The 15,902-nt window shown below is 41.4% G+C and overlaps 1 protein-coding gene across 1 annotated transcript in view; it reads right to left on the bottom strand.

Annotated features, from left to right (window-relative positions):
* The window catches only part of ST8SIA1 (ST8 alpha-N-acetyl-neuraminide alpha-2,8-sialyltransferase 1), a 209,259-nt gene extending 194,247 nt beyond the window's left edge, over positions 1-15,012 (bottom strand). The window contains exon 1 of the mRNA XM_007946778.2: positions 14,777-15,012. Coding sequence (XP_007944969.1) covers positions 14,777-15,012 — 236 coding nt within the window. The remainder of the gene's footprint in view (positions 1-14,776) is intronic.
* Between the last annotated feature and the right edge of the window lie 890 nt (positions 15,013-15,902).

The following is a 15,902-nucleotide window of genomic DNA, read 5'->3' as shown; positions in this document are numbered from 1 at the left end:
GTGCTTCCCTAATAAACCCTATAATCTGTGAGTTCTGTGTGGCCACTGCAGCGAATTATCGAACCCAGGAGAGAGGTGGTGGGTGCTTTGGGAGGAACTGTTGGAGAAAGGGCTAGAGGGAGGCAGCATGTCTGGCCTTGCAGGAATAGGCCTTAGGCTCTTGATGGTGATTCTGTCTTCCTCTTGTGGGATTAGAGGAGGTCAGAACATGTGGCCTCCTTGCCCTTTTAGCAGAAGGTTAACTAGGAGCCATAGTCTCAAGGGTCTCACCAGCCTCTATCAGACCAGTAAATCTGGTCTCTTTTTTTGGTAATGATTTTGAGTTTTGTTCCACATTGTTCTCCCACTCTATCCAGGATCTCCTGCACTGATCCCTTTCTGAGTGGTGGACAGTGGTAGCCAGGTACCATCTAGTTCTTCTTGTCTCATGGTCATATAGGTTGAGAAGCACATGGTCTACTACTCCCTTGGAGTAATTGTTTCTATGCATCTTTGGTTTTCTTCATTCTTCTTCACTCTAGACAAGGAGAGACCCGTCACTGCAGCTAGATGGCCCACTTGCAATCAAGCTCATTCTCTTAAGCACCATAACATAGTAAATCATCTTTTCCTAAACTACCTTTAAAGTAAAATATACAAGTCATCCACTTAAAAACACCCAACTTATATCCCGTATATATAGACAGCTGCATCTATCACTCATCTCCTCCACCCCTAATGCCCTTCTGTTGGCATCAGGGCAGGTGTGAAGATACCTGAAACTTTTGACATCCTGTGATGTCCTATGAGTTCAGAAATAGGGAAAGGGCAGATGGTACATGAAACTAGACCTGCTTAGAACAGTGGTTCATTCTGAATTTGGAAAAGGAAAGAGGAAAATAACTGTTTAAAATAATGGTTGCCAGCCAGTGAGTACACAGGATTTTCAAATCAACTACTGTTATGGATTGAATTATGTCCCCCAAAAAATAAATGTTGTAAATCCTAACCTCTATGCCTGTGATTAGGTACTCTGGTGGCATAATGGGTAAGGCATTTAGTGGCTAACCAAAAGGTTGCCAGTTCAAACCCATCTGCTACTCCTTGGAAGGAAGATGAGGCAATTTACTTCTGTAAAGATTTACAGCCTTGGAAACCCAATGGGGGTCACTAGTAGTCAAAATCAACTAGATGGCAGTGGGTTTGTTTTTTGGTTTGGATACCTGTGATTTTAATGGTATTTGACAATGGGTTATCTTTGTTATGTTAATGAGATACCATTAGTGTTGGGTATATCTTGAGTCAATCTTCTTTGATATATGAAATTGATTAAACAATTGAGCAGAGGAGACGGGAGTTAAGATAGGTACCAAGACACATGGAGATCTCTAAGGAATAAGGATGAAAAAGCTGAACAGACAAGGACCTTCCTGAAGAGTGAAAAGAGAGAGGAAGCATTTCCCTAAAGCTGGTGGTCTGAATTTGGACTTAAAGCCTCCTAAACTAAGAGCAAATACATTTCTGTTTGTTAAAGCCATTCACTTGTGATATTTCTGTTATAGCAGCACCAGAGAACTAAGACAGAATGTGGTTCCAGGAGTAGGGGTACTGCTTTAAAAGATATCTAAAATGTGAAAGCAGTTTTAGAATTGGGTAATGGGTAGAGGCTGAAAGAGTTTCCGTTTGTTTTTTTAATACATTTTATTGAAATATAATTTATGTACAGTGAAATACACAAAACTAAAATGACATGGGTCACTTTCATGCATTTTTTTTGTTTCATTTTCTTTTGCTTTGTTTCAGCGTTCCCTCCCTTTCCCTCCCACCAAGGCTAGAAGATTTTTAAGGTACCTAATAGTAGGAGCTCTGATGGCATAGTGCCTAAGGCATTTGACTGCTAACCAAAAGGCTGGCAGTTCAAACCCACCAGCAACTCCTCAGAAGGAAGACTGGGCAATCTACTTCCAAGAGATACTGCCTCAGAAACCCAAGGAGGGGTCACTATGAGTTGGAATCAACTCGACAGCAGTGGGTTGGGTTTGGTTTAATAGTAAAAGCTTAGAATGCCTTGAAGAGACTGTTGGTAGAATTATGGATGCCAAAGGCAATTCTAGTGAGGGCTCAGAAGGAAGTGAAGAGATCTATAGAGAATGTGTCATCTTGGAGAATACATATGGTGCCAGCAACAAAATGTTGCTAGAAATGTGGATGTTAAATGTCCTTCTGATGAGGATTCAAAAGAAAATGATGAACAAGTGATTGAGTAATGGAGGAAAGGTGATGCTTTTTATTCAGTGGCAAAGAACTTGTCTAAATTATATTCAAATGTTTAGTGGATGGTAGAACTTGTAAGTGATGAACTTCAATGTTTAGCTGAGGATATTTCTAAGCAAGATTTTAAAGAGATAACATGGTTTTTGTTTTTTATTGCAGTTTGTGGTAGTTATGTTTGTGTGTCAACTTGGCTGGGACTGGTTGAGTGGCTGGGCAGCTAGTAGTAGTTATTCCCCATGATGAGACTGGCAATCAACTCCATGGTGGGCTCTACCACCAGCAGCTGAGGAGCAGCTGCCTTTGGGATGTGGTCTGCTTCCTGTATAGAAATGGTCTCTAGCCTATGGCATGCTTGGACCCTGCATGTAGCCTTGTCACTGCTCAGCAGCCTGCTATGCTCTGCTGACCTTGGGACTTACACGGGACTTAAGTTAATGGCCTACCATGTGGTTTGGTAACATCAGGACTGTGCCTTTTTACCTGTCAACGTCAGGGCTTCTCAGCCTCAGCAGCCAGCAGCTGAGTGAAGAAACACCTCAAGCTCCAGTGGGCCGGGAGCAGGAGGCAGAGCTGGACCCCAAGGTTGAGGGGCTTTCACCCAGCCCCTAGATCCTGGCACTTTGAACTTGGACTTAAAGCCTCCAGATTGTAAGAATAAACTGCTATTTGTTAAGGCCATCCCATTTGTGGTATATTTTTGTCAGAGCGCCACTAGGTAACCAGAACACTGTTTATACTAAAATGTGAAAGGAAAGAGGTAGACTTAAAAACAAATTCTTCAAGATAAAAACAGAACTTAAAGATTTGGAGAATTCTGCTATACAAACTAAGGGCACATGTCCTGGAATTTTCACCAAAGATGTGGCTACACAATCTTTTCTAAAAGAGATTAAGCCTGTGACTGATGGATCTAACCATCTACCACAGCAGAAAACCCATCAGTTTAGACTGAAGAGGACAGAGAAAGAAGGAATGGAAAGAACACTGTCTGCCTCTTTGAATTCTACAAGCAGGAAACAAGCCAAAGGAGTGACATCTGTTGTCCTCCAAGAAAAGAAAAGGACCAAAACTGTTGGAAGGAACATGGGAAGCAGGGCCTTCTCAGTTTCAAAGTGTGAGACCATAGTCTTCTAAGTTTCAAGAGTGAGTTCTTTACCAACTCAGTTCCAGAGTATAGGTCTGTCATTAGGTGTGCCAGGGGATGAAGCCACCATCCAAAGCTGAAGGGGCAGAGCTGCCATGCTCAAGGGGCAGAAGAACTGGGCCTGCCAAGGCTGAAGGATGGGGTCGCCACTCAGATGGACTAGGAGAACAGGGCCTCCCAACGCCAAAGGGGCAAAGTTTCTATACCAGTGGTCTTAGAAGGTAGGGATTCTGCCCAGAGATAAGAATTAGGAGAACACCGCCAACACCCAGAGTCTAGAGGGCAGGGCCATTGTCCAGATGGTTGGAAAAACAGAGGATTGTTTTCAAGCCTTTAGAGCCAAAGTAATCTGTTCTTCTGTGTTTTGGACTAACTTAGTGCTTGTTATTCCTTCTTTCCCTCCAATTTTTCCCATTTGTAATGGAAATGTCTACCTTATGACTGTTTCACCATTGTACTTTGGAAACAGATAATTTGTTCACAGGTGAAGAGGAATTTTGCTTTCAAATGGAATATGCCTAAAGGCTCACCCATGTTTGATTTTTATTTAGAAGATGAGGTTTTGGACTTAGAGTTGATTTTAAACTTTTGGAGATGATATGATGGGGTGCTTTGCATGCAGCAAGGACATGAGTTTTTGGGAGGCAAAGGGTAGAATGTTATGGATTGAATTATATCCCAAAAAAATATATGTTGTACATCCTAACCTCTATACCTCTGTTTATAATCCCATTTGGGAATGAGTTGTCTTTGTTGTATTAGGGAGGCAGGATTTGTATAGGGTGTATCTTGAGTCAATCTCTCTTTAGATATACTAAACCAAACCCACTGCCATCAAGTTGACTCTAACTCATAGCAACTCCCCTTGGGTTTCTAAGGCTATAAATCTTTACAGAAGTAGAACTTCCTCATCTTCCTCCTGCAAAGCAGCTGATGGATTTGAACTGCTGACCTTCTGGTAAGCAGCCAAATACCTTACCCACTATGCCCCTAGAGCTCCATCTCTTGAAATATAAGAGAATAAACAAGAGAGCAGAGGAGACATAGGTAAGAAAGATGCCTAGACACATGGAGATTTCCAAGATACCAGGAACCAGAACTGAAGAGACAAGGACCTTCCTCCAGAGACAAAGCATTCCCCTAGAGCTGGCACTCTGAAGTCAGATTTCTAGTCTCCTAAACTGTGAGAAAATACATTTCTGTTTCTTAAAGCCATCTACTTGTGTTATTTCTGTTGCAGGAGTACTAGATAACTAACACATAACTACTTTGGATATGTCCTTCTCTATCCCCAAATCCATAGGGAACAGTGATGTGACATCTCTGCTGATAGTAGTACCAGTACCCTCAGGTATTTAATGTTCATCAATTTCTCATGGCCCACATCTTCAACACATTCAGAGACTGTAATCTGGCTTCCATTTATCTCCCAGACTGCCTTTGTACATGGCCAGCATAGCCATAACTTAATAATTCCTTAATAAATACAGGTAAAGGAAACCAGTACTCCCACAACATCCTGCCTTGGACTTGGTTGCTCTGTCTGTCTGGGCTATCCTTCTGCCTTCATCTCTTAAACATATCTTTTCTTATTATCCTTCAAGGATTTGTATAAATCCTGCCTCCTCTCTGAAGCCCTTTCTGATTTCCTTCCTTCTGGTGTAAAAGTCATTTTCTCTGAACTTCCCCAGCCATTTGCTTATGTTTCTGTTGTTATAATAACATGTATTAAACAGGAATAAGCGGTATCATGCTAGGTGCTTTCTGTATTGTATTATGTAATTCTCACCTGTAAAACATTTTTACAAACCCCATTTTACAAATAGGGAAACTTAAGCTCTAAGAGTTGAAATGACCAGTGATCACACAGCTAAAAATGACACAGCTAGAAATCCAACCATGGCCTATCTGACAACTCTCAAGTTCATAAGCTTTGTACCTTGCTATTTTGACACTTTTATGCCCCTACGTCAAATAGTTAATTATATACATATCTGTATCTCCCATGAGATCATAGTAAATTCCTTGATGGCAGGGACCAGGGTGTGTTCATCTTTATAAGTGTGGATAATCACCCATTTCTACAAGGTTGATATGAGGACAGAAAAAGACAATACATACAGAGCACTTAGCAGAGTGTCAGGCAGACAAATGAGCACCTGATAATTTGTTGTTATTGTTACCACATCAGGTACCAAGAATAATGCCTTATTCTTGAGCTAATAATAATTTCTGAGCTAAGATTCATTTCTGAGGAACAAAGGAAATAGGTAAAGATCTGATAAGAGAGACAAACACAGCTTTGGTTTGACATCTTCCTACACTTGACCCATCAATCAGAAGCAAGAAGAGCTATGGAAGTTTCTGTAATATGGTCAATTCATTTTTGGAAAACTTCCTTTTTAGTTCAAAAATCTTTTCACAGCCCTCTCCTGTGTGGTTTGCAAAGGTTCTCATCAGAGAAATCAGTACATAGGAAGTTCTGAGCTTGGAGAAGAAAATCACAAAAGTAAATGGAAGTAAATGGCAAAATAAAATCTCAAATTATGATGTTTGTTAATATGGTGAGAAACAGCCTTTAGGAAGGCTTTAAATCATTTTATTTATTGTTTTTGTCAGTACTCCCAAGTAGGAGGAAAGCTCCCTCAGGCCAGGTAATCTATCTGTCCTGTTCATTGCTCTCCCTCAGGGCCTAAAACATACATGGCACATAGCAGGTACTGGTTGATTGACTGCAAATATTTGTGTGTATGATATATGTTGTTGTGATATTGTCATTGTTAGGTGCTATCTAGTTAGTTCCAACTCAATAGTGACCTTATGTACAACAGAATGAAGTACTATTCCAATCGGTGTCATTATCACAATTGTTGCCATGTTTGAGCCCATTGATGTAGCCCTGTGTCAGTCCAACTCATTGAGGGTCATCTTTTTTGCTGACCCTCTACTTTATCAACATGATGTCTTTCTCCAGATACTGGTCCCTTCTGAAAACATGTCCAAAGTCCACAAGATGAAGTCTAGCCATGCTCACTTATAAGAAGCATTCAGACTGTACTTCTTCCAAGACAGATTTGTTGGACCTTCTGGCATGGCAGTCCATGGTGTACATCCAGTGCTCTTTGTCAACATCATTGTTCAAAGGATCAACTCTTTCTTTCTTTTTTTTTTTTTTTTTTTGGTATCATGATTTGGGTGAAAATTTACAGAGCAAATTCACTTTCCATATGGCAGTTCACATACACTTTGTCTCATGACATTGACTACAATTTACCACAATGCAACAGCTCCCCTCCCACTTTCTCCCGATAGCTACCTCTTCCCTGTGTCCATCCCTCCATGCACTCCTGCCCCCTGAGATGCCTCCTTGTGCATAAACAGCCCTTCTTTCTCCCATGATTGTTCTCTCCAAGGAGTGTGTCTACCTCAAGTAAATGTTCAACTCATATGCCTGTCTTTTGTTTGGCTGGAAGCCACAGATGTGGGTTCAATTCCAGACCTGAAGGGCAGCTAGGGGCCATAGTCTCAGTGGTTCCACCAGGATCTGTCAGACCAGCAAACCTGGTCCCCCCAAAGGCATTGATTCTTCTTTGATCTTTCTCACTCACTGTCCATCTTTCATGTGTATATGAGGCAACTGAAAATATCATGTCTTGAGTTCAGGCACACCTTAGTCCTCAAAGTGACATCTTGGCTTTTGAACACTTTAAAGAAGTGTTCAAAAGAGGTCTTTTGAAGAAGATTTACCCAGTTCAATAAGTCATCTGATTTCTTAACTACTGCTTCCATGGGCATTGATCATGGATTCAAGTAAAATGAATTCCCTGACAACTACAGTCTTTTCTCCTTTTATTGTGATTTTGCCTATTCGTCCAGGTGTGAGGATTTTTGTTTACTTTATGTTGAGGTGTAATCCATAGCGAAGGTTGTAGTTTTTGATCTTTATTAGTGACTACTTCAAGTCCTCTTCACTTTCAGCAAGCAAGTTTGTGTTATCTGTATATCACAGTCTTCCTCCAATCCTCATGCCATATGTTCTTTTTCTTATAACCCACTTTCTCAGATTATTTGCTTGGCATATAGATTGAATAAATATGGTGAAAGGATACAACCCTAAAGCATACATTTTAAACCACACAGTATCCCTTTTTTCTGTTTGAAAGACTTTCTATTGGTCTATGCACAGATTCTGCATGAGCAGAATTATGTACTCTGGAATTCCCATTCTTTTCAATGTTATCCAAAATGTGTTATAACTATAACTCTGTGTTTATTGACTATACCTTTGCATAGTCAATAAAACACAGGTAAACATCTTTCTGGTGTCCTCTGCTTTCAGCCAAGATCCATCTGACATTAGCAATGATATCCCTCATCTTGTGTTCCCTTCTGAATCCAACCTGAACTTCTGGCAGTTCCCTGTCAATGTACTGTTGCAATTGTTTCTGGATTGTCTTCAGTAAAATTTTACTTGCATATGACATTGTTGAATAATTTTCATATTCTGGTGGATCACCCTTCTTTGGAAAGGGCACAAATACAGATCACTTCCAGTCAGTTGGTCAGGTTGCTGTCTTCCAAACTTCTTGGCATTGACAAGTGAGTGCTTCCAGCATTGCACCCATTTGTTGAAACATCTCAATTGGTATTTTCAGTTCCTGGAGCCTTGTTTTTCACCAATGCCTTTGGTACAGTTTGGATTTATTCCTTCAGTACCATCAGTTCTTGATCATACGTTCTCTTCTGAAATGGCTGAACATCAAGTAGTTCATTTGGTGCAGTGACTCTGTATATTCCTTCCACCTTCTTTTGATCTTCCTTCATCATTCAATATTTTGCCCACAGTATCCTTCAATATTGCAACTCTAGGCTGACAATTTTCCTTTGGTTCTTTCAGCTTGAGAAATGTCCAGCATGTTCTTCCCTTTCAGTTTTCTAATTCCAGTTCTTTGCACACTTCATTATAATACATACTGTCTTCTTGAGCCACCCTTTGAAATCTTCATCTTTATTACTTTATCAATTCTTCCAGTCCCTTTAGCTACTCTATAGTCAAGAGCAAGTTTCAGTCCATTTTTATTGACTTAATACTTACATATAACTCTGTGTGTGTGTGTATACAGTAGAATATATAGGTGCCAGCAAGTTGGCTCCTACTCATAGCAGCCCTATGTACAAGAAAAGCAAACATCTGCACCATCCTCACAATCTTTGCTATGCTTCAGCCTATTTTCACAGGCCACTCCATCAATCCATATCATTGAGGGTCTTCCCATTTTTGCTGACCCTCTACTTTGCCAAGCATGATATCCTTCTCAAGGACTGGTCACTTCTGACAACGTGACCAAAGTACATAAGATGAAGTCTGACCATTCTCACTTCTAAGGAGCATTCCAGCTATACATCTTCCAAGACAGATTTGTTCATTCTTTTGGAAGCCCATGGTGTTTTCAGTGTTCTTCACCAATACCACAATTCAAAGGCAGAAATTCTACTTCAACCTTCCTTATTTATTATTCCACTTGCACATACATACAAAAATACCATGGCTTGGGGCAGGTGCACCAAAGAGGTCTTTTGAAGCAGATTTTCCCAGTGCAATAAGTTGTCTGATTCCTTGACTGCTGCTTCCATGGGCATTGATTGAGGATCAAGTAAAATGAAATCCCTGGCAACTTTGGTCTTTCTTCTTTTATTGTGATGTGGCCTATTGGTCTAGTTGGTCCATTTGTGAAGATTTTTGTCTTTATGTTGAAGTATAATCTATACTGAAGGCTATAGTCTTTGATTTTCATTAGTAAGTGCTTCAAGTCACGATCACTCTCAGCAAGCGGGGTTGTCATCTGCTTATCCAATTCTGATGCTGCATTCTTCTTCATATAGTCCAGCTTTTCGGATTATTTGCTCAGCAACCGATTGAATAAGTATGGTGAAATGATACATCCTTTAGACACACCTTTCCTGATTTTAAACCATTAGTATCCTCCAGTTCTCTTTGAACGACTGCCTCTTGTTCTATGTACAGTTTCCATATGAGCACAATTAAGTGTTTTGGAATTCCTATTCTTCACAATGTTATCCATAATTTGTTATGATCCACGCAGTCAAATCCCTTTGCATAGTAAATAGTAAACACAGGTAAACACCTTTCTAGTATTCTCTGCTTTCAGTCAAGATCCACCTGACATCAGCAATGATATCCCTTGTTCTGCACCTTCTTTTGAATCCTGATTCAATTTCTGGCAGTTCCCTGTCAATGTACTGCTGCAAATGTTTTTTTAAATATCATCAACAAAATTTCATTTGTGTGTGACATCAGTGATTTTGTTTGTTAATTTCCACATGCTGTTGGATCACTTTTCTTTGGAATGGGCACAAATATACATTTCTTCTAGTTGGTGGCCAGATAGCTGTCTTCCAAATTTCTTGGCATAAAGGAGTGAGTACCTCCAGCACTGCATCCACTTGTTGAAATGCCTCAATGGGTGTTCTATCACTTGTTGGAGTCTTGTTTTCCACCAATTCCTTCAGTGCAGCTTGGACTTCTTCCTTCAGTACCATCAGTTCTTGATCACACATCTACCTCTGAAATGGCTGAACATCAACACATTCTTTTTGGTACAGTAACTCTGTGTATTCCTTCTATCTTCTTACGATACTTCTGCATTGTTCAAGAATCCTTAAATATTGCAACTTGAGGCTTGAAATTTTTCTTAGTTCTTTCAGGTTGAGAAATGCCAAACGTGTTCTTCCCTTTTGGTTTTCTAATTCCCGGTCTTTGCATATTTCATTATAATACTTTACTTTATCTTTTTGAGCTGCCCTTTGAAATCTTCTGTCCAGCTCTTTTATTTCATCATTTCTTCCATTAGCCTCAGCTACTCTCCACTCCATTCAAGAACAAATTTCAGAGTCTCTTCAGACATCCATTTTGGTCTTTTCTTCCTTTCCTGTCTTTTAATGACCTTTTGCTTTCTTCATGTGTGATATTCTTGATCTCCCAACTCCTCTGGTTTTCAGTCACTGGGTTCAGTGTGTCAACTCTTCAGGTCCTCTCTAAATTCATAAGAGATATAATCAAGGTCATAGTTTGGCTCTCATGGACTTGTTTTAATTTACTTCAGCTTCAACTTGAACTTGTATATGAGTAATTGAAGCTGTGTTCCACAGTCAGCTCCTAGCCTTGTTCTGACTGTTGGTATTGAGCTTCTCCATCACCCCTTTCCACAGATGTAGTTGATTTGATTCCTGTGTATTCCATCTGGTGAGGTCCATGTGTATAGCTGCCAATTATGTTGTTTAAAAAAGGTGCTTGCAATGAATAAGTCGTTAGTCTTGCAAAATTCTATTTTGTGGTCTCTGGCATTATTTCTATCACCAAAGCCATGTTTTCCAACTACTGATATATCTTCATTTTCAACTTTCACATTCCAATCACCAGTAATTATCAATACATCTTGATTGCATATTTGTTCAGTTTCAGACTCCCAAAGTTGGTAAAAATCTTCAATAGCTTCATCTTTGGCTTTAGTGATTGGTGAGTAAATTTGAATAATAGTAGTAGTAATTGGTCTTCCTTGTAGGTGAATGGGTATATCCTAGCACTGATAGCACTGTACTTCATGATAGCTCTTGAAATGTTCCTTGACAATGAATGTGATGTCATTCCTTTTCAATATGTCATTCTTGGCATAGTAGACCATATGATTGTCAGATTCAAAATGACCAGTACCAGTCCATTTCAGCTCACTAATGCCTAGGATATCAATCTTTATGCGTTCCATTGCATTTTTGAAAATTTCCAATTTTCCTGAATTCATACTTTGTACATTCCATGTTCCAACTATTAATAGATGTTTACAGGTGTTTTTTATTTTGTTATGCCACATCAGCAAAGGAAGGTCCTGAAAGCTTTGTTCCATCCACATCATTAATGCCAACTCTATTTTGAGAAGGTAGCTCTTCTGTAGTTGTATTTGAGTGCCTTCCAAATGGAGGGGTTTATCTTCTGGTACTCTATCAGAAAATGTTCCACTGCTACTCGTGGTTTTTCAGCAACATATCAGACAACATTTCACTGCCATTCATAAGGTTTTCAGTGGCCAATTTTTGTTTTTTTCAGAAGTGAGTGGCTCTGATCTTCTTCTCAGACTGTCTTAGTCTGGAAGCTCCACTGAAACTTGTCCACCATGGATAACACTGCTGGTATTTGAAATACCAGTGGCATAGCTTCTAACATCACAGCAACATGCAAGCCATCACAATACATATATACACACACACACATTCATATATGGTATCATATATAAGTATATATATAAGGAGCTCTGGTGGTACAGTGCCTAAAGCATTTAACTGCTAACCAGAAATCTGGTGGCTCAAACCCACCAGCTGCTCTGCAGAAGGAAGATGGGACAATCTACTTCCATAAAGATTTACCACCTCAGATACCCACTGAGGGGTCACTAAGTCAGAATCAACTCGATGGCAGTAAGATAAATACATACATAAGTATGTGTATATATATGTATATATATACCTGTATATTGCCATTCCATGATTTATTAATAAATGTGCATAAATCCCCACATATAATTCCATGTTTACATTTGCAAACATATATTTACATTTGTGCCATATTTACATTTGTGATACTTCAGGCTGGAGAAATAGAGATCCCTTTTATGCCAAAGTCATGTCTCCTTAATATCTGCTTCTGGCTGACCTGTCTGATATTTGACAAACATACTACTACACACCTACTAACAACCCATATGTTACAAGACACTGGCTTTTATTAAATATGCAGATTGGACAAAACATTTTTTTAACTTAACTAACCATTAAACCTTTATTGTCTTTGACAACATCTTATTCCTTTTTGTTAACATAGGCATATATGTGCATAATGAGGGACCACTAATGTTTCTCTGCAATGCCAGCCACTCCCTGGAAGGAAGATTGGACAATCTACTTCCATAGAGATGTTATTGTTGTTGTAATGTGCCATGGAGTCGGACCCAACTCATAGCGACCATTCCTTGGGTTTCCGAGGCAGTATCACTATGGAAGTAGCCCCATCTTCCTTCTGAGGAGTGGCTGGTAGGTTTGAACCACCAGCCTTCTGGTTAGCAGTCACGTGTCTTAGCCACTATGCTACCAGAGCTCCCAAGGAGGGGTCGCTGTGACTCGAATCAACTCTAATGCAGTGAGTTTGGTGTTTTTTTGTTTTTGGTTTGCAATGTCAGCAGGTAAAATGGTCTCAATTCTCATGGGTTGATTAGATGTCATTATTTAAGTTGGAACATGCACAGGAAGTCATAATTTAAAATAATCATAATAACAACCATTTATTGGGTACAGAAGGTGCTAAAAGACAGCTGGCATCAATTTAAGGCATCAACCTTAAAACCACCTTGCAGGAGAGATGTTATTACCCCTGTTTTAGATGTACGGAAGCTAAGACTCAAAGAAAGAGACTAACTTCCCAAAGATACTCTGCTGTTTACCTAATAGTGACACAATTTACAATATCATATTCTACTCTGAAGCCCAAATTTCTTTCAATAGGCCATGGTGCTTCTTACAGTTTTACAGAAACTAACTTTGAGGTATACATGTTTAGAACGTTTTTGCAGTGTATGGAGTTTAGTAAGTAATTCTCTGCACATAGAGTCTAGACCAAATGACAGCCAAACACAGCAAAGATTATTCAAGGCTACAGACAACAAGGAGCAAATGTGTCTCAGAAATGATCATCCGGTGTTTCTCATAATATGAAGCATTTTCCACTTGATTGTGTCCTCCAAAACAAAATCTATTCTCTAACAGTGCTTCATTATTCCTCCTCCTCTTATACACACACACAAAAAAGGACTCTTTCATTGTGAACCAATAGGAAGTTCTTAACTCATTTCCTTATAGTACTTGAAATGAAAGTGCTTTCTGTCTTTAGAGAAGAACTGCTTAATGCTATGCCTTCGGGGTGCTTTTGAGTCCAATAATCAATATTATGAAGATGAGAAAAATTAACCCTTACTTCTAAGGGGAGTGGAGTTGTTTCTGATAGTGGAATTCTAAAAGAAAGAAAAGCCTTCCCTCCCAGTTTAAAAGAGAATTCAGCTCCTTTCTTCAGAAAGAATTAACTGTTATCTCTTTGACCATCTTTTCAGGAGCAGGCCTGAAAAGTGGAAGGAAATCATATGTTTAATAAGTTTTTTTTAAATACATAGACTTTTCTGAACATTTATAACAAACCTCTGTGACAAAGTTAAAGCTGGCTCTCACCAGCCCATACACTGCTTAGAAAGATACTATCCCCAGCAAAGGAAAGCATATCCCACCCAGACTACAATCACAAAAAGGGGTGACAATGGCATCTTCAGCTGTAAGGGATAAAGGTGCTAGGAGGGGCACCTCCCAGTTGTGGAAGCACCAGTTGCCCCAGTTCTCCACAGTCCAAGGGAAGTGGAGAAGAAAGGGAAGCATATCTGCCTTCACTCCATCTAACTGCACAACCCCTGCTGCCAGGGACTTATTTTTAGATACTTAAACGGAAATTCCCAGAAAGGAAGGTAAACTACAATCTCTGAGTGAACCTCTGGGTTCTCATTTCCAACCTGCTTTTCGTTTGTTTTCTGATTTCAAGACCCTCGGTAAAGCATATCTCCCATTGTCCCGGAGAAGACATCCACAGTCTACACCAAAGAAAAGAGCTGGGAGCTCTGGAAATTTAGGTGATGAAAATTCCAGTTCTCACACTTCACACATGACCTTGGGCAAGTAAATTAAGTTTCCAAAGACTCAGTTTGTGGGCGGTAAAATGGGGGTGATAATTTGTTACTGGAAAGTTTTTGAGATTCCAACACACACACACACACACACACACACACACACAAACGCATACTACCCGGCTCCTAGTAGGATGTCGCTAAGTGTTTTGCGTACACTGCGCAAAGCCAAGGGGTCCCGTCTTGATGACCATGCTGTGATTTCACTGCCCAAGCCTTGTCCAACATCTCTTTCTTTACTGATTTATGATACCAACAGTTCACCTAACCTCAGTTTAGTACTCTGTGGCTTCAAACATCTGCAGAGCCAAAGAAATGAATTCTTATTTCGTGCAGAGGAATAAGTTATCCTGGGTTCTCCTTCCTACCGGTTATCGACAAATTGTTAATTTTACCCCGGCTTGGAAAGAAACGCGTACAGTCTTTACAGGTGCAAATCAGGAGTCTTCACATCTCCTGAGGTGAGGGGAGGGAATGGTTGGGAAAGAGGGTTAGACAAGAAGGATTGGGTGGAAGGGACGCCTCCCTGTCCTCTGCGCACTGAGGAGGAAAGGACGCGACAGGGGAGAGACAAGGAGAACAGAGGTACCTGAAGACTCTGGCCGCCGTCTGGTTCCTCCTCCACGCCGTGCCCTGTTGCAGCACTCCCTGCACTATTTCCTTCTCGTTGGGCAGCCGGTAGACCGGGAAGATGTAGAGCCAACAGACAACCACGACGCAGAGGGCACTGGCTCCCACAGGCAGCCGGGTCCGCGGGAACTTCCACGCCAGTATAGCCATGGCCCCTCTGGAAGTCTGTAGCCGTATCAGCCCACAAGGGCTCATCTCAGCCCCAGGGTGCCGGGGAGAGACGGGGGCCAGAGCCTCAGCACAATACTTGGCAAAGTAGCAGCGGAGGGTCCCCCCACCGACGACCCCCCATGCACACACACCTTCCGCTTTCCTGCTTGCACACGCACTCACGCTTCTTCGGTCCCCACGGCCCCAAAGATCAGCACAAGGATTTTTAAAATGCAACTTTTTCAAGGATTTCTTTGCAGGCGAAGTGACTGGGGGACAAGTCACGAGCTATGGCCATGGTTGCTTCCCCAGCAGAAGGCGGGCGCTGGGGTGCCTGAAAGCCCGGAGAGCGGCGGCGGCAAGTCGCTCCTGCCGGTTCTGCAGCATCACGGTCACCCTCGGCGTGGGTCCGGGGAGAGGCTTGACTCTCTCTCCTAGACATTCAGCCGCGGCGTCCCTTCTGAGCGATGCTCCTTCGCCCTTCGCTGCCTCTCCCCGCCTCCCGCACTGCTGCGCCGAGATGCGCTCCCCGCGCCGCTCCAAGTCCTTGGAAATTTCCACGGCGGCCCGGGACCGCTATCCTGCCCCCGGCTTCTCCGCCTCGCCTGCCAAGACCCTTGTTCCCCACCCCTCCCAGAGAATAAAAGAACTCGCTCTCATCAGTTAATTCAGCGGCGCGCCGCAGCCTTCCGCTGCGCCCCGGACTTCGCAGACAAACGCCCGGGGATTGGTGGAAATCAAGGTCTCCCCCTCCCTCCCCCACTAGCAAAATTGCCTCCTTCGACCCGTTTAGATCCGCGACAGTCAGCTAGAGCACGCACCTCTCTCTCCTGTCCCTTGTTCTCTGGGATAGGAGCAGACAATACAAAATAATACCGCCCCCTCAAAACAGGAAAAATAATCTCTGAATGTGGCAAAATCTGGCTGATATCCCG

The sequence above is a fragment of the Orycteropus afer genome, unplaced genomic scaffold (assembly GCF_000298275.1).
Source record: "Orycteropus afer afer isolate SDZICR_OR568_19922 unplaced genomic scaffold, OryAfe1.0 scaffold00171, whole genome shotgun sequence".
Lineage (NCBI taxonomy): Eukaryota > Metazoa > Chordata > Mammalia > Tubulidentata > Orycteropodidae > Orycteropus > Orycteropus afer.
The sequence above is the reverse complement of the archived record's forward strand: the minus strand, read 5'-3'. Positions and strand labels throughout refer to the sequence as shown.